Here is a 19,483-nt window from a genome sequence, read left to right as displayed (position 1 = left end):
CTCCCCTCGCGGCCGGGGGGAGGGCGCCGGGGGGGAGGGCAGCCAGAGCGCCGGTGGGAGGGCGGCGAGCCCGGCCGTGGGCCCGCTCTCCCCGGGGGCCGGAGCGCCGCGCCGCCCCCCCTCCAGGTGCCGCCCCAAGCACCAGCTTGGTGGGCTGGTGCCTGGAGCCGGCCCTGGTCCTGCCTGTGACATGACCCCTCTCTGCCCTGTAATGTCCCCTATGCCAAGAGAGATGGGATAGTGGGTGACATATAACTGGCTATGCCATCCAAGGATTTTCCTACCTCGAGGGAACCCCCAGTTGCCTGACTAAAGCTGATTTCAAGTCCAGCTTGGTCCTTGCACCGTAACAGTAAGGAGACTTAACCAGAGCCATGGATCTGGCACACACAGCCGTAAATATGGATGTTTTGGAAAGCAAATAACCCTCAGGAGCTTCTAAGAAGTAGTCATTAAAGCAAAGCCTGTCTAACACTTAAGTCCTACTTAGCCCCTACTCTGACAGTGGAACTTAAATGGTGCATAGGGAATGTGCTCTGCAGAAAGGTGAAGATAATCGACCACACACAGGCTATAGGGTGAAAAAGAGACCCTAGTGCCATTTAGAAACTATCCTGCACATATTAAGGTAATTTTAAAATTCTGGCATTAACTTATAACCCACACACTGACTTCTGTGGGACTGCAGGTATGTAAATTGTGTAGACATTAGCCCCATTTATTTAGAAGTCTAGTGCTGCAAACAAGGAAACAGATGGACAATTAAAGATGTGCTCCTGAGAATCCTGAAATCTCAGTATTCTACAGTTATCTCAGTTATTTCAGTATTCTAAAGAACAAGTCCAGACGTATCACTTACTGTCTCATCACTGTAAGAAGGCATTTCGTGTAATCAGGAACTATACATTACAATCACAAGTCTGAATAATATAAGATATCCAAATATGAATACTGTGCTTCCCTGCATCAAATATTATGGAATGCCTTGTACAGGTAACAAGGATTTATGAAATAAACTGAAATTAGATTTTTCAGTAACCCTATAGAGCCTTTTCAGACTTAAAGCCAGTACTTGAAATAATACAGGCATATTTACAGCTGGGTTATGATCCGGTACATGAAACCTCAGTCCTAATTCTTAAATGGCTTGTGGAGGGCGGGGGGAGAGAGACAGATGTTTTTGACTGTAAATGCTCAGCACCACCACCAGCAGTTAAAAATAAAAAAAGATCTAAAAATACTGATTGATTGAACTACTTCACTATATTCTGCTGCAGTTTCTGTATTGCAGCAGATGATGGCAGCATTCTTTTAGGTGCCAACATCCTAATTGTACTGAACTGTTTTCAAAGAATCTATATGCCATTTCCATTTTAAATGATAAGTGTAAAGGAATTACATGTTAATGTTTGGCTATCTCCGTTTTAAAAGATAGATAGATGGAAAACTCACTGTTTGCATGTGTATTTGGAAGGAAAGTTGAGTACTGTCTGGGGAAGCAGTCTGTTTTGAAATTGTGTCCTGGTCAGAGATGTTTCAAATCCTGCATCAGCCCTCTGAATATAGGTAAGAAATGTTGAAAACTCTAGCCCCCATCTTGCAGTACAGATGCAATGTTGCAGATTCTTTTACCTGAATGGAGTTCATTGTATGCAAGGGTCTGCACTGATCCATTTGTTTGCAGGATCAAGGACTAAGCTTTTGCCTAATGGCAGAAATGCAGTCAAATACCATGCCCCCAAATGCCACTTCTGAGCCACTCTATACAGGACTTTGAAATGCTGATTTGTTAGTGGTACAACACTGATACCAGAGCAACCATCTCTAGAGGTAGCACTTTTGCAAAGAATGTTGCACAATGACCATTCTTCAGATAAAAAGCAACAGAGAGTCCTGTGGCACCTTTAAGACTAACATGTGTCTGACGAAGTGGGTATTCACCCACGAAAGCTTATGCTCCAATACATCTGTTAGTCTTAAAGGTGCCACAGGACTCTCTGTTGCTTTTTACAGATCCAGACTAACACAGCTACCCCTCTGATTCTTCAGATAGGTATTCTTGGGGTGACTGTGGAGAGGACTTTAATATCCCAATATAACTAGTTACTGATATATTTCTACTTCCTAAATTATGGCTGCCTTGCAAATACACCATCAGTTTTTTAATTCTGTGAAGAAGTGGACATCTAAGTTTAACTGGAAAGTTATTTAACCTACCTTTAAATGTCACATGCATACTTCAACTTTTCCTAAAAAAAATCTCTAAATTATACAAATTAGAGGTTGTTTTCTTGTAAAAGTATATATTTCTCTGTTACATCACCTTGCAACAAACCCCCAGGGTTGTGTTTTTGTACAAGTACATGGATTTTTATGTGTACATTCTTTTCAGCCTCTCTCCAGTTCTATTCCTGTGAGAAAATAGGGAACTGATATAAACATGAATCCTATGCTGCAGTGTGCTGCGAAAAAACTAATACATTTCAGAAATCCTGTTACCCAGGACAAAAGAACAAAACAGACAGGAAGATCAGAGGGATGTTGCAACATACACATGTGGCATAAATCAAACAGCTGACAGGTCTAATTTTTGTTCTAATGGCCTTGATAAACTTGCTTACATTAGAAAACTGTACTCCTTATGTATCAAAGCTTGCCCACAGCCAAAAATGAAATAGGAAATCAGACAATTCAGGCCAGTGCAGTTTTACAGCCTTCCACAAGATGTCTCTAGCTCACTGAAATCTGGAATATGACCTCTGCTAAAGAAGATCTGTTATAGTCATCCAAGCCCAATTTTTATTCATTATGATACAAGGGAAACACATATTTGGTGTTACTTGGTTGTGTGTTTAAAATATCTATTACCTTCACAGGGTCTCTTTCAGATGCATTAAATTTAATAAAGTAGATTTTACTGGTAAATAAACTAAAAGTAAGTTATATTTAACTAATTGGAAATAATGATGCAATCTGTGTGTTTGGGGTAAACACCCCATATTAAGAGTGACAATACAATTAGCAGATCCAATGTTTCAGACCAACAGGAAACAAATTCTCCAAAAACCACATGCAATTTAAAATCAGAATGTGTTTATGCTGAGTGGCTGTTACATTGAAATCTATCCTTAGCAATCATTTCTGGGACTGACAAAAATTGGTTGCTTAATGAAGATGGTGCTGTAATGAATATGAAGCCAAATTGTACTCTGTATCTGGGACTACAATGGGACGGAATCTTAAGACAGTGGAAACAGATGACTAGGGAGGAGTATAAAAATATTGCTCAAGCACAGAGGGGTGTAATCAGGAAGGCCAAAACACAACTGGAGTTGCAGCTAGCAAGGGATGTGAAGGGTAACAAAAAGGGTTTCTACAGGTATGTTAGCAATAAGAAAAAGGTCAGGAAAAGTGTGGGTCCCATAATGAATGGGGGAGGCAACCTAGTGACAGATGATGTGGACAAAGCTGAAGTACTCAATGCTTTTTTTGCCTCTGTCTTCACAGACAAGGTCAGCTCCCACACTGCTGTCCTGGGCAACACAGGATGGGGAGGAGGTGAGCAGCCCTCAGTGGTGAAAGAACAGGTTAAGAACTATTTAGAAAAGCTGGACATGCACAAGTCAATGGGTCCAGATCTAATGCATCCGAGAGTGCTGAGGGAATTGGCTGATGTGATTGCAGAGCCATTGGCCATTATCTTTGAAAATTCACAGCGATCGGAGTGGTCCCAGACAATTGGAAAAAGGCAAATATAGTGTCCATCTTTAAAAAAGGGAAGAAGGAGAACCTGGGGAACTACAGACTGGTCAGCCTCACCTCAGTCCCTGGAAAAATCATGGAGCAGGTCCTCAAGGAATCCATTTTGAAGCACTTGGAGGAAAGGAAGCTGATCAGGAACAGTCAACATGGATTCACCAAGAGCAAGTCATGCCTGACCAACCTGATTGCCTTCTATAATGAGATAACTGGCTCTGTGGATATGGGGAAAGCAGTGGACGTGATATATCTTGACTTTAGCAAAGCTTTTGATACGGTCTCCCACAGTATTCTTGCCAGCAAGTTAAAAAAGTATGGATTGGATGAATGGACTATAAGATGGATAGAAAGCTGGCTAGATTGTCGGGCTCAATGGGTAGTCATCAACAGCTCGATGACTAGTTGGCAGCCGGTATCAAGCGGCATACCCCAGGGGTCAGTCCTGGGGCTGGTTTTGTTCAACATCTTTATTAATCAGAGGGGTAGCCGTGTTAGTCTGAATCTGTAAAAAGCAACAGAGGGTCCTGTGGCACCTTTAAGACTAACAGAAGTATTGGGAGCATAAGCTTTCGTGGGTAAGAACCTCACTTCTTCAGATGCAAGTAATGGAAATTTCCAGAGGCAGGTACCATCACAGGACCTAACCAGATCAGCTACAACATCACCGGCTCATTCACCTGCACGTCCACCAATGTGTTATATGCCATCATGTGCCAGCAATGCCCCTCTGCTATGTACATTGTCCAAACTGGAGAGTGACTACGCAAGAGGATAAATGGACACAAGTCAGATATCAGGAATGGCAATATACAAAAACCTGTAGGAGAACACTTCAACCTCCCTGGCCACACAATAGCAGATGTAAAGGTAGCCATCTTACAGCAAAAAAACTTCAGGACCAGACTCCAAAGAGAAACTGCTGAGCTCCAGTTCATTTGCAAATTTGACACCATCAGATCAGGATTAAACAAAGACTGTGAATGGCTATCCAACTACAGAAGCAGTTTCTCCTCCCTTGGTGTTCACACCTCAACTGCTAGCAGAGCACCTCACCCTCCCTGATTGAACTAACCTCGTTATGTCCATACTGATTTACACCTGCCTCTGGAAATTTCCATTACTTGCATCTGAAGAAGTGAGGTTCTTACCCACGAAAGCTTATGCTCCCAATACTTCTGTTAGTCTTAAAGGTGCCACAGGACCCTCTGTTGCTTTTTATCTTTATTAATGATCAGGATGATGGGATGGATTGCACCCTCAGCAAATTTGCAGATGACACTAAGCTTGGGCGGAGAGATAGATACACTGGAGGGTAGGGATAGGCTCCAGAGTGACCTAGACAAATTGGAGGATTGGGCCAAAAGAAATCTGATGAGGTTCAACAAGGACAAGTGCAGAGTCCTGCACTTAGGACGAAAGAATCCCATGCACCAGGCTGGGGATCGACTAGCTAAGCAGCAGTTCTGCAGAAAAGGACCTGGGGATTACAGTGGATGAGAAGCTGGATATGAGTCAGCAGTGTGCCCTTGTTGCCAAGAAAGCTAACGGCATATTGGGCTGCATTAGTAGGAGCATTGCCAGCAGATCGAGGAAAGTGATTATTCCCCTCTATTCGGCACTGGTGAGGCCACATCTGGAGTACTGTGTCCATTTTTGGGGCCCCTACTACAGAAAGGATGTCGACAAATTGGAGAGAGTCCAGTGGAGGGCAACAAAAATGATCAGGGAGCTGGGGCACAAGACTTACAAGGAGAGGCTGAGGGAACTGGGCTTGTTTAGTCTGCAGAAGAGCGAGGAGGGATTTGATAGCAGCCTTCAACTACCTGAAGGGGGGTTACAAAGAGGATGGAGCTCGGCTGTTCTCAGAGATGGCAGATGACAGAACAAGGAGCAATGGTCTCAAGTTACAGTGGGAGAGGTCTAGGTTGGATATTAGGAAACACTATTTCACTACGAGGGTGGTGAAGCACTGGAATGGGTTATCTAGAGATGTGGTAGAATCTCCATCCTTAGAGGTTTTTAAGGCCCGGCTTGACAAAGCCCTGGCTGGGATGAGTAGTTGGTGTTGGTCCTGCTTTGAGCAGGGGTTTGGACTAGCTGACCTCCTGAGTTCTCTTCCAACCCTAATCTTCTATGATTCTATGACAGTGGTTTTATAAGGGTTGTGTCTTGTACAGGTTCTACTGTATATTCGGTTACTTAACAACTTGACAATTTGTCCTCATCCCTGTTTTAAAAAAAAAACAATAATCCTCTCAGTCTACTAGATTTTAAAAATCCCTTTCCTTTCCCCACCCAGATATTGTATTACAGTGCCTGACAGGTTTTTCACTGACCTTGTTATTGGCTGTAAGTCAGTTGTGATCACATTCCAACATGGCTACCATCTGATCTGGTAGTGTCCAGAACTGAATAATATGCTCTACATATAGTTGCTGAGTGTAGCTTTATATAATGAAATTATTATAAAGAAGAATGTGATGCATAGACCTTTATGCTTTTGTGGTGGCCTTCCACTGCTCTCTTCTATGGTTCACCATCAATTAACATTGTGCTGGAATCATGACAATGTACCCAGAAAAATCAAAGAGCAGCAGAAAAGGTATGTTCTACCTGGAAACGCAATCAATTCTGTGCATATTCAGCAACAATCATAATATATACTTTGGGAAGTTTAACAGTCTCCAATTAAGCCTTTGTACTATTTGCTAAAAGATAATTTATGAACATGTTTTAAATGTTATTAGGATATATAAACATAATAAAAGACGACAATACTTCAGGACGAGATTTTCAGAAGTATACAGTGATTTTGTGTGCTTGTTTTTTTGAGTATCCGAACTGAAAAAATGCTAAAGGCACCTGATTTTCACAGGATGGGTGCCCAGCACTTTCTGAAAATCAGGTCCCTTTAAGGTGTGTCTAGTTGGACACCCAAGAATTGAAAGTCACCTCTCAGCTACATCGAGGTAAATCAATTCACTTCACTCTAAGTAAAAGGAGAATTTGGCCCAATAACTATGATTTGACAAGAGCCTAATTTCTTACATCATTGGGGCTCTTGTCTTGCTTTTCATGTTTTTCCTTGTCATAAGCCATCTTTTTCAGCAGTTTTTTCATAGCTTTGTCCTTTTTCTCCTTCTTCTGACTTGCAGTGTTTTGCTTTCTCACTTGGTTGACAATAAATTTAGGAATCTGAAAGAATATACATCTTAATTATTAACACACATATAACTTCCTTGAAATACTAAACACCTACCAAAACTTTCTAAGTGACAGGCTGTCAGATGGGCCTTGCAAAAGCTAATACTTATTTCCAGTAACAAACACTCAGAAACAATCTAAGGCCTTGACCTCACATTTGGGATCTGCTGGTGTTGAAATTAATGGGGCTATTTAAGGAGTAAGGTCTCAACATGAGTATGAGTGGCAGAATGGGCCCTCACATAGTGTCTCTACTTCCCTGAATCAAAAAATATTAAATAAGGAATCTGAATTACAGAGTTTGCCCCATAATAATTCTGTAAGTGTGAGGCTGTTGGAGGAGATTGTTTAAGGTAGCTAGTGGAAAACAAAGCCCCAAATTTCACAGGGCTGACCTATATCCTGCTTGTAGGTCTTTCATAGGGACTGTCATGACACAACTAATTTTCTCAAAGGACAATGACTGGCCCTATACTGAAATACATTTCAGAACAGGAGACAAAGATCTTGAGGTTGAAAGAAACAAATTACTCATTAGATGGGTCATTGTTATAGACTATACACAGGTATCCCAGATGACTTATCTCTGAGGTCAGGTATTCTACATAGATATATAGTCTATATATCACATTAATAGTCAGACTGAAAGTCTAATTTTGCTCTCATCTATAATGATTTTGCCATTGGTGTAACTTCACTGAAAATTACCCATCAGTTAGGGCCCAGCTGTGCTCTTTGCTGCCTCTCCCTCCCTTCCCCTCCTCCCCCCCTCCAGTGTGTCAATCTCACCTCTACATGACTGGTAGGGGTTCAGATGCCTCCTTGCTCTTTGAAAGCAATGGATGGTTTGATTGTGATTTTGTAAGGCTTAGGGAAAATGCACATTTTTTTAAAGAACAAACTTACTGTCCAAAGAAGTTTTTGGTATTTAATCATAAAGCGCATGACGTTTGCTGTTCCAGCAGCCATAACAAACTCGCTTTGTTCAATAGTCTTTGAGCCTAACCCATGAAACGTGAAGAGGTTTGGGGCCATCACCATTGCAACATTATTTAATGTCATTTTATTTTTATCTCGATGATCAATTACCCTTTGGAGGAATTCAAGCAGTATCTGAAATGAAAGTAGCACTTGAAGGCAAGTTCTGCACATGAAAAAATCATATAGAGTGAAGCATCGTGTTACGTATTCTTTGAAAAGGCTTTTTATGTCCTTGTTAAAAAATAGGGTTATATAAAAAAGCAAACAATGATGGGAAGTGCAGATGGGTTTATACACAAGGCTGCAATCTGAACTTCCTTACACCACTTTACTGATGAGGTGAAACCCTGACTTAGAGCTGAGAGTGTGAAGAAGTAAATCATTCTTCATTAGCTTTGGGGTAAAATTTTCTAAGGCATCTAAGGGTATGTCTACACTGCAATTAGACACTGGCCGCTGGCCCGTGCCAGCTAACTCAGGCTCATGGGGCTTGGGCTAAGGGGCTGTTTAACTGCAGTGTAGACATTTGGGCTCAGGCTGGCGCCCGGGCTCTGGGACCCTAAGCTGTGCTGAAACCCTTCTTTATTTACTCCAGTCATGCAGACTACACATGAGTAGAGCAGTGCTTTGTGAGCCACAGGTAGTCAGTGGAACTGCTTCTGTCACAGTGACAAAGCATCTGTCAGTCTCTAAGCAATGACACTTTCAGCTATCTCTAGCCCAGCCTCTGTGCATTTCCAGTGGTGGTTTTGTCAGACTAGACTAAAAAAAAAGCACCTATCCAAGCAACTCTGCACCATATACAGCTCTTCTAAAATTTTTCTTTGTCTGGTGCAATTTCAACAGTGACCAAAACTGTTAGCAGAGGAGAACAGAACCAAACAGCAAAGTGATCTGGAAGGTTTAGAGCAATGGGGGCAGTTGATATCAAGGGGAAATCCTAACTCACAAAGAGGGAACATAAACAGTACAGATAAAAAATTGGGATATAGTCAAACAACCGCACCCATCACATTCAAGTGAGTTTATTTCCTTTTTATCTCCGTGCGATTCTAAAATTGTTTTTCCATGTAAACCAGCAATAGCTGCTGCAGAAAAGGTACTGAATTGGGACTAGGATTAGAAGGTTTGAAGGAGAGGTGGTTCATTACAAGATCGTTATTGTTAGAATCTCTCGTAAAATTTTCAGAAGTGCTTAAGGCCCAGATTTTTAAAGGTATTTAGATTGTAACACCTAATTGATTTAGGAGCCCAAGACTCATTTTCAAAAGTGACTTGGGCACTTTAGGAGTCTAAGTCCCACAGAATTTCAGTGAGACGGAAGGTATGTCTACACTGCAATCTGAGGTGTGATTACAGCTCAGATAGACATACCTATGTTAGCGTGACGAAAAATAGTTGTGTAGATGCAGCAGTATGAACTTCAGTGTGAAGTCTACAAGCCAACCAAGGGCCCTGGATACCTACTTGCATTGCTGACGCCTGCTCCACAGCATCTACTATTTTTAGCCCTGCTAGCTTGAGTAAAGCTAGCGCAGGTCTGTTCACCCAAGCTGCAATCACGTCTGGGACTGCAGTGGAGACATAACCTTAGATTCCTACGTGCTCAAGTCACTTGTGAAAATGAGACTTAGATTTCTGAGTCACTTACACACTTTTGAAAATGTTACTCTCTGTCTTAAGTTACCTCAAATATGAAAAAAGTAACAACCAGCTAGTTAAAATGTTAAAAGGTACTTGAACTTTTCACAATAGATACATTAAAAATAAGCTCACTTTTCTAATGCATACATTGTTTTAAAAAAGTGAATAGCCAATCTAACCTTCAAAGTGTCTCTGTTTGCTTCAGGTAGGAGTAGTACCAAAAGATTCAATGCCTGCAGTTGATGCTTCTTAGTTGGAAGATCTGCCAAGGAAGCATATACATCTCATTTATTTAAAAGTTTTATATTTTTTCCTCCAGAAAAGGCATGATTTTAAGTTAAATATTCTTGTAAAATGTCAAGTTTCTCCTGTTCATAGATTTTCTACATAATGTTAATGAGCAACAGCAGTTGCAGCAGTGACCCAGCAGTGATAACAGTAGTGATAATAGCAGTATTGAGGATGTTGTTGATAACTTTCATGACGATGTTCATATTCTCTAACAATTGTACTTATTTTATTGCACATGAACCTGCAGAACAGACAGGCACATTTAAAATAAATAGTTACGCAAACAAATGATCCTCTGGTCTATTTTGCACCATCATCCTTGGCATAAAACAGACTTAAATGTTGTGGATCTAATCTAATCATGCGAGGATTCCTTGGATGTGGTAGAGCCACCAAAGGAGTTCCTATATGACCCTCTCCTGGCTGCCAATATGGCTAATGGAATGAGGACATGGACAGTGCCTTCATAGTTCCCAGCAATCCCTGGTTGTTGAAACAGCCCCCAAAGGGCTACTGGCAGTCCACACAACTTAAAGCATTCCTGGGGCAACTCTAAATTGCAACTAGGAACTGACCTATAGCTCACTGGCTGCAAAATAAGGGGTGCACAAAGGTGGCTTAAACCTTTATCCCTACCCCCTCATGACTTGTGTCATGTACTCTAGAATCCTGGCCACTTTCCTGTGACATGTGAAGAGATTTCGTGTGTGTGTGTGTGTGTGTCTCTCTCTCTCTCTCCTTTGGGATCCTCTTAATGCCTTCCTCCAAAAGTGACCAGTTCTTCTGGTCGTGGACAACAGGAAATGGATTTCTTTGAAACCTGTCAGAACCCTCCTGCGTTGGCTGGAGGAGTTAATAAAAGAGGGGCTCCCCACACCTGCTGGACTTCTAAGGAATTGCAAAATCAGTATTCCACACACTCTCTTTTTAAAGCAACTGGTGTGTGTTCTTGCCCAGAATGGTGCTTTATTAGCCAATAGGCTACGTTAGAGTAGATTCTCACAGTAACTGGCTGATTATTGGGGAACTGATGGTAATCAACAGCTCTGATTTTTTTTCTGGCAAATAGATACTAAATATCCTCCAAATATTAGCAGAAGCAGCATATTTTATCTTCTGGTTGATTTCCTGCTGAACTGTAACTTCCTCACTGTTGCTTATTTAAAGAGAATGATCATTTATAAACTGCTACTATCTTAACTGTAGTTTTTTAGGGCTTGTTTCACTGAAACAGAGAGCTTGAGTTACCCCAATCAAGCTAGCCTAGCTCCAGTGATGAGCAACCACACTGAAAAACAACACTTGTGCTACACCGAGTTATTGGCTCAGCAGATGGCAAGTTGTTATTTGAACTACTGCATCCCCACTGCATTCCTAGTTCAAGTATCAGCAGTACTTAAGTATCAACCCACATCTCCTTGACAAGCCAGCTCGCTCTAGCATAAAGCACCACTTAACTCAAGCTAGAGAATTGTGTGTGTGGACGGGAGTCAGTTTTGGGGCAAAACTCGAGTTCTACCTCAAGCTAGCAGTGAGTGAAGGCAACTCAGAAATCTTGTTTGCCTTATAATTCAGTGTTTCCCAAATACTATTATATAAATCTGTGTGTTTTCTTTCCCATGTGTCCTAATAAATGAATGTTCTGTGAAAAATGTTTCATTTGAACATCAGCAAAGCAACAGCCAATATTTTCTGGACAGAATTAATCCTGTTGCTATTTAATGTATTGTTCAGGCTCACGTATCGTTAGTGAAAATGGTTTCACAGCCAAGGTTTATTTGTTGAGATAACTCCCTTCTCTGTGTTTAATACGCTGCTGTTTGTGGTGTCGCCTCTGTAAATCTGAGACCCAGAAGGGACGCTGCTTACTCTGCACATCCTGGAAAGCTTTGAGATATTCCACAGTGAGTAGTGGCTGAGGCAGTTCTCGGATGAAGAGTTTTAAAAGACTTGCTGCATCATGTTGCTTCACACTTTCCCAGTTGAAAGTCCCTTCATAAAACTTTGCTTCCAGTTCTTGGCAAAGACTCTGAAAGAAAGCAGAACAGAAAGTACCACCAATGTGGAGTTTTATTCACGCTGGTGGAAGATATGTGCATTTCCCATATAGCAATACCTTCCACCCTTTGAAAAAAACACATTATCATTCAAGCACCACCTGCTATTGCTACTTTGCTACAAAAAGATAAACTCTAGACCAGAAGTATTAGAAGTGTGCAGTTAAAACCAAATGCTAATAGACACAAGACAGCATAGCTGTTCCCAGGAATTGGCGTACCCATAGGGCCAAATCCTTCCTCAGGGTCATATGATACTTTGTGCAGGAAAGAGCCTGATAAGAGCCAGATAATTATGCAAGTTGAGACTCAAAGAATCTCCTACTGATACCTTCCGCTGAGGCAAAGTTGGTCCCCTCTTCCTCTTGCAGCACAGGGAAATATCCAAACTTGTGGATGGCCTGACATCTGTGGAGAAGCTCAAACCAACCATAAGGCATGTGCACAGATGTTCAAGTCCCTACTGAAGGAGTCTTCACTTGTGTTGGACCTTAAACCTGCCCTTGTTTTGAGGTGGGGATTGGGTTCTACAGCATGGAGGGTAAGCAGCATCAAATAACACTGACTGCTTCAACATTGTCTTTTGCAGATATAACTGTGTGGTTCTGAGGGGGAAGGCTGCTTTAGCCATCACCACCCTTTGACAACCATACTGGAGAGTCTTCAGGGGGGTTCACAAGGAGTGGGAACATGTCACAGAGCTGCTTTTCCTGATTTATGCCTTCCACTTCAGATTTCACTCCATTAATTCTTGAACTACTGGATGGCTCAGGAGACCTGGAGGCACCTAGGCACCAAGAAAAAGAATCCAGGACCCGACCCATGCCAGGAGAGGGGAGAAGCTACTCCAAAAGTGGGTGATAACAAGCACCAGGAAAAGGGAAGCGCTTCAGCCACACCCTGGGGGAAGGGCTATCCCTGTATATAAAAAGATTGTGTTTTAGCTGACGGGCAAGTGTGCTACATAACAGCTGAAATTTAAACTGTCCACCCTAAAGGAAAATTGAGACAGAATTTAAAAAGAACCACCAACCTATACCATTATTTCCTTACTGGAGATTTTCTCTACCAGCCTATAGAATTCTAAAACTATTCTATAATTCTCTATTGATTTCTAGAGGACAATAAAATTTCAAAGAAACCACAAAGAGTATTATTTTCTGTTAAATTCTCTACTGTTTGTGTAAAACATGGATAATGCTCAATGTTTTACAAAAGAAATAGGTTCATTCAAAGGAGAAATTCTTCCAAATGTTTGATCCTCATTATTTTTGCAGTTATTTAGTGAATGATCTCTTATCTGGAAACACTCCCCCCATCAAACAAAACAAAAAACAAACAAAATCACCCCAAAAATGTGAAACTGTTGGAAAGTGGAAATGAAGCACTAAGCAAAGTCATGAAGCATCTTAGTTACTGGTAAATCAACAAAGCCAGTTTCCATAATATTCTTTTCCTTCAGTTGTTTCTAATGAAGCAGCTGTTGGACAAAGTTCTACATGACAGAGGCTGGCAGATATCTTGAGGCAGCTGAATCCATTTAAATATTCTTTCTGTTTAGAATTTAAGGTCTCTTTAGACCATTCTTATAATAGGCCGTATCTTGATGTAAATCACACCATGTATTTTGTTTTCTGCATTAAAGCAAATACTGAGTTATGGTTTGTGTGTAGTTGGCAGTCACTCTGTAAAGTGAAGAGACTGTGAATAGTGACCTGAGCAGTGTATAATGCTGTTTGTAGAGATAATGGAAGAGATTCTCTATGCAATTTGGCTGCTCAGTGCTATTCTACAAGTTGAATCTGGCCCTTAAAATGACTTAATTAGGCCAGGGAATATTATCCTCCAGTGGCATACAGCCTACATAGCAGCCCACTAGTCATCTGGCTCAGGGGGCTTACCTGGTTCAGGTGCAGACAAAGAGCTTGGAAATCTAGTGAGAACAACTCATGAGATTTTGGCACAGCAGAATCTGAATCTTAGCCTTGATTCAGCCTCAAACCTGACCTCCTGACCTCTTCCCCAAACGTAATCTGGATCAAAACACCATCTCCTTGGCTAGTCTAAATCAAATCTGTTTTATGTAGTTTTATTAAGATTTCATTTCCAATCTTGCCATTACAAAAGTGTTAACAAGACAAAAGTAAAAACAGCAAATGAGTATAGGCTTTCAGGGTTTTGAGAGCCCATGCAATATTTTACCTTTACTCTTGCTGCTACTCCTGGTATTCGAAGAAGTCCTTCTGTATCCAATCTTGCCTCTTCTATCTGAGAAATCAGCTGTCAATAAACAGAACCAAGCTGCATGAAGCCAAGGTGCTAATTAAAATGCTACTGGGAGATAAATATGGAACAGTGAAATCTGTTTTTGAATACAAATGATTGCAAAGTGGATTATCATTGATACAATTATATGTGTCCTACAAGGAACACCTGATACTGTTCCTTTATTTTTCATGTACACAATTTAGAGGGTTTTTTTTAAAAGGAAAATGTAAAGTCAACACTTTCTACAGAGATAGGATATTATTCAGATTTCAAAAATAAACCACCAATTGCTTATCACACTAAAAATCTGCACTAATAAAAACTATTTATTGTAGTACGAAAGACACTATATTAATTTTCAGATACACTGTCATTTACCACTTTACCAAGGAAGATCTAAGAGCTTACAATCACTGAAAAGGCTTCAGGTTTGCTAATACTGATGGTCTCATAACAGACTCAAATGAATTGCTAATCCTATGCATGTCTGAGATAAATTAGAACAATCACTGTAAAAGATTTATACTATATTACATGTATGTGACTGATGTGGCAATTTCCTGCAAGATTCTTGGAAGACCTTGTTGTATTAAGTTTATGTATTATTGTGGGATGGGATTATATGTAACCTCTCTGGGGGGAGATGTGATAGATGTGAGACCTGAGAGTTCAGAAGACTATACTGAAAATGTGTCAGACAAGTATGGACTTTTTGGACAATAAATGTGAAGTGGATTTCCTGGGAAATCCATAGGGAGAGGTTAATGCAAATTTCCCAACTTCTATTATGCAAAAACCCAGCCTGTTGAAGCTATGCCTGAGAAGAGGGTCACTGTCTGCCGATTACCTGTTACAGAAGGCGAAGACCAAAGGCCTGAGCTGTATAAAGAAATGGTTCATCTGCCCAGCCCCTGTTCTGGTTCTGGATGTAAGATGGATGAACTTGTAACCATGGAGAAAACCTAGTTGTGGGTGTTGAAGGTTGGAGTTGGGGTGACCTCTGTTAAGCTTTCCAGCATGTGTGTAGGTTCTTTTTATTGTTTTAATGTTTTCTCTGTAACACTTTTACTATAAGAATAAATGTGGTTGCTTAGAAGGAGCTGTGCAATAACTTGTAACTACGGGCAACCACTGGGCATAGCTTTTGGAGAGAAAACAAAGTGGAGGTGCTGGCCTGTTAGGCAGTCTGGCCTGCTGGGGTATCACAGTATAGGTCAGGGAGCTGTGCAGCCTTATATCTGCGGTCAGAGGGGATTAATGCAGGATTCCACTCAGGGGAGGTGACAGGTAGGAGTCAGAAGCCTTTAAGTGCGTCCCTCGGCCTGTGCCGCTTCCAGCAGCTCCCATTGGCCTGGAGCAGCGAACCGCGGCCAGTGGGAGCCACGATCGGCCGGACCTGCAGAAGCGGCAGGTAAACAAACTGGCCCGGCCTGCCAGGGGCTTTTCCTACACAAGCGGCATCCCAAGTTTGGGAAACACTGTCCTAGATCAACACTTGATGCAGTGTTTATCTTGGGCAACACTTGTAATGTACATGTTTCTGTGCCAACTAAGGTTTGAACTATAAACTATGCTGTACAGCAGCATTTTTAATTGCACAAATAAAAGGGATGATTTACTATTCAATGAATTTATGTGATTGATACAGATCATGAGAATATAAAAAAGACACCAAAGTTGGAATACATCATAAAAGTGGATTTGTTCAGAATATATTTTCCTGGTTAAAGACTTCACTTATTAATACTCATAGATCCTGATTCCCACATCCAAGCTGAGCTTGGACATAGTGGACAATGGCTGTGGGGAACAGCTTAATCCTTGGCCTCCTGATCCTGGCAGAAGTTAGACCAGCAGCAGGACTATTCTAACTTCTGCCACTGGGCCTTAGGTCAGTGATGGATCAAATTTTAGTGGAACTCTGCTCTCCATGCCCCCTCCCACCTACACCCATTCTTGAACACCTCTACGCCAGAGGTGAGAGGTAGCAGCTGACACACCACCAGCTGTCCCCTAACTGAGTTTCCCTGAATGGGAGGAATTCTAACTGTCTATATCCAGCTGTTTTAAGGGTGCTTTGCACTGCTCAGTGGTGCAAAGTGGCCTTAGCAGACCAGATAATCAGTACCATAGTCTTTCTGCAGGTCTCCCCATTGGTATAAATAGGGAATTCCATATACAGATTCTTAGTTTTGAAGGTCAGAAGGGACTGTTACGGTCAGCTGGTATGACTCCCCGCCGAACACAGGCCATAGAACCTTGCCCAGTAATTTCTAATTAAGTCTATAACTTCTGGTTGAGCTACAGCAGATCTTTTAGAAAGACGTCCAGTTTTGACTTAATGAGTGCAAGTGAGGGAGAATCCACCACATCCTTAGGGAGATCTAGGTGAGTCAGGCTCCATGCTTCTTAAAATTTTTAACTAGTTTGAAAGTTCTAATATAGGAATTAGCTTTTCAAAGTCTGGAACCCAGCAGGCCATATCATGCCATTAGTTTTTAATTAGGACTCCCTACTGAAATCATATCTATAGGACGTTCTGCATAAAAATTATGTTATTATATCATCCAATATTTATAAAATTCACAAAACTGAAAGTAAAAATGACAGAGTTGGTGTTTTGTTTTTTAGGGGGGTGGAGGTTGGGTTTTTTTACAAAATTGATGCTTATTTTAAAAAAATCTTCCTGTTGAATTGGTTTGTTTCAGTGATGTGCAGCCAATATTTTAAAATTCCTGAAAATATTCTCCCTTAATTTGTTATGAACCCTCAAGTCCAGTAGTGGATGTGCTGCAGAAATGAGAAGGGAGAGATGGGAAATCCATTCACATATTTCCCATTTAAACAAAAAAGGATTACAATCAAGATGAGATCACACAGCAAATAAATTAAGTGTATTTGCTAGAAATGTTTATGTAGAACTTTCTTCCTGGAAAACTATACTGAATAAATTGATGGTATAGCGCAGTGACCAGCATATATCATTTGCAGTGGAGTAGGGTGAAGACCTATTTGGAGGATGTGGGGACTTTTTTCCCCCTTTTTTTATTACTGTCCATTTGGTACAATCTTGTCCACAGAAAAGGTAAAAAAATTGTTCTTCAGAAGTGTGTTTTGTTTTGTTTTTGTTTTTTTTATAGTCCCTAAGATGTAATTTCTGGCACGAATCATATAGCAGTAGTACCTAGAGAGGGATAGGAAATTACTATAAGTCTCCTTTTGATTTGGTGGAAAAAAATAACAAAAAAGCTCTCAAAAACCTCTAAAAGGCCTCTCCAGAACTTCAATTATTTGTCTTGAAAAATAACGGCCTATTCTCCTAGGAATACATTTCTACAACTCCTGCTAAACAGAATTTGGCCTGGAATGGTGTTAGATGTTGGACATCTGGTTTCACGGGCTTACTAATAAACCCTGACCAAATCATGGCTGACTTAATACACCTTAGTAATGTATTTTTCTAATAATAATTCACTAGATGTCCTAATTAATTACTCTACTCTAGCACTGGAGCATGCCAATGACAATTCACAATACTTCTAATGTAAACAACTTACAATTACTTGCTGAACTGTATTCTCTACTCCACTAACTCAACTAAAGTAAGTTAGTGGAGTAGAGAACTGTACAAAGGCCATGTATCCAACTTAGTGCATTAATAGTACAAAGCACAGCCCTTAATAAAAGCTACAGTCTCTTCTAATGGAGATGAATGCTACATTTGAGGTTCACAGTACAGAGATGGTATGTCACTGTGAAAACTTGATTATAGTGAGCATATGAATCCAGGACAAATGCTATCACCTCTAGAATCTAGAAGGTTTGTAACAAACTGACTTGTTCATGCCTACTCACTTTGTGAAAGATCAGTGGTATCCTGGTGCCTGGTACTTTCTTCTGATCCTGTTCCAGCAAAACTGACAGTGGGACACCAAAAAGACCAGAGTCTACACAAAGAAAAGAAAATAGAGACACTATCCACATCTGCTCCAATACATGAGATAAGTGGCACAAAACACATTTTCAAAGAGATAAGCCCATTCAATACATTCAGAGCCATTGATCTTCTCTTCAGCATATCTGAATGTCTTCATCAATCAAGTCATTCAGAGCATGATTAAACAAAGCACTTGGCTAAAAGCAAAGCACTTGTTCATCTCCTCCTTCACCCATAAATGAGGAGTCCTCTGTTTTACCTTCAAATTGCCATCCACACACACTGCAGTACAGTGAAGGAAACTGCATAAATGAACCATCTGCATGATTCTGATTTGTGGAAAACTGTTGTGTTGATGACCGAGAAATGCAGATCTTTATTACTCAATACAAGTTTAGATGCAAATGGCTTTAGTAAGCTTCCCAAGAATGTGGCTGCTAAAATGAAATAGAGGTAATTATACTGTAATCCACTTTTACTCTAAACAGTCCTCTCCCTCTGTGTTTTGAAAGAAGAGCTAGTCAGCATTCATTGTGCTTTTTTGCATCCTCTAGTGTAAACAGGTTGATAGTGCATCTCAAAAAAGGAATATTTTAATATGAAAATTAAAGCCAAATCTTGTTCCATGCTCGTTGTAAGCCCTGGTTAAAAAATGGCCATTATCTCATCTTACCTAACTTTACTTTATGGTCCTATATGTTTATGGTAAGAGTGTTCTGCCTTAGATAAATACTAATCAGAAGTGAATGGTTTCTGAGAGAGAGGTACACTGGCAAATTATTGAACCTTAAAGACTTGTGTCTTGTAACTACTCTGCTAGGATAAGGTTAATGCCTACAAAGGTCATTTTTCTGGAACTGTGTATAGAACAGTGATACAAGGTAAGTGAAGTAATATCTTTTATTGGACCAACTTCTGTTGGTGGAAGGAACAAGCATTTAAGCTTCACAGAGGTCTTCCTCAGGTTGGAAGAAGATAATCAACATTTCCCAGCCTAAATACAAGGTGAGAAAGATGGTTAAGCATAAAGGGTTCACACATGCTGTAGAAGACCACTTAAAATGAAACAGGCAATTAAGAGCTAGAAAATAGTAGGGTGTGTTACAAATTGATCCTGCTAGTGAAAGCAGGGGGCTGGACTCGATGACCTTTCAAGGTCCCTTCCAGTTCTAGGAGATAGGATATCTCCATTATTATAATATTATTATTATTATAATTATTGTTGTAATAAGCCATAAAACCAGTGTCTCTGTTAAGTCCATAGTTTTTAAGTGTCTTGCAAAGTTATGATTTTAAGTTTCCAGGCACATCTTTTTGAAGACGTTGTGCAGGTTTACTTTGA

The 19,483-nt window shown here is 40.7% G+C and overlaps 1 protein-coding gene across 2 annotated transcripts in view; it reads right to left on the bottom strand.

The window, feature by feature from the left end:
* Positions 1 to 19,483, bottom strand: part of ARHGAP18 (Rho GTPase activating protein 18) — a 92,248-nt gene that overhangs the window by 10,255 nt on the left and 62,510 nt on the right. The window contains exons 7-12 of one of the 2 annotated variants that reach the window (XM_024210780.3): positions 18,060 to 18,151; positions 14,139 to 14,216; positions 11,749 to 11,908; positions 9,768 to 9,850; positions 7,870 to 8,076; positions 6,808 to 6,954 (exon numbers count right to left, since the gene is read on the bottom strand). In XM_024210780.3, the coding sequence (XP_024066548.2) occupies positions 6,808 to 6,954; positions 7,870 to 8,076; positions 9,768 to 9,850; positions 11,749 to 11,908; positions 14,139 to 14,216; positions 18,060 to 18,151 (767 nt within the window). The remainder of the gene's footprint in view (positions 1 to 6,807; positions 6,955 to 7,869; positions 8,077 to 9,767; positions 9,851 to 11,748; positions 11,909 to 14,138; positions 14,217 to 18,059; positions 18,152 to 19,483) is intronic. The other variant, XM_024210781.3, reaches the window with a different exon arrangement.

This window comes from Terrapene carolina, unplaced genomic scaffold, assembly GCF_002925995.2.
Source record: "Terrapene carolina triunguis isolate 2854851 unplaced genomic scaffold, T_m_triunguis-2.0 Scaffold85, whole genome shotgun sequence".
Lineage (NCBI taxonomy): Eukaryota > Metazoa > Chordata > Testudines > Emydidae > Terrapene > Terrapene triunguis.
This window is presented reverse-complemented; position numbering and strand designations above follow the sequence as displayed.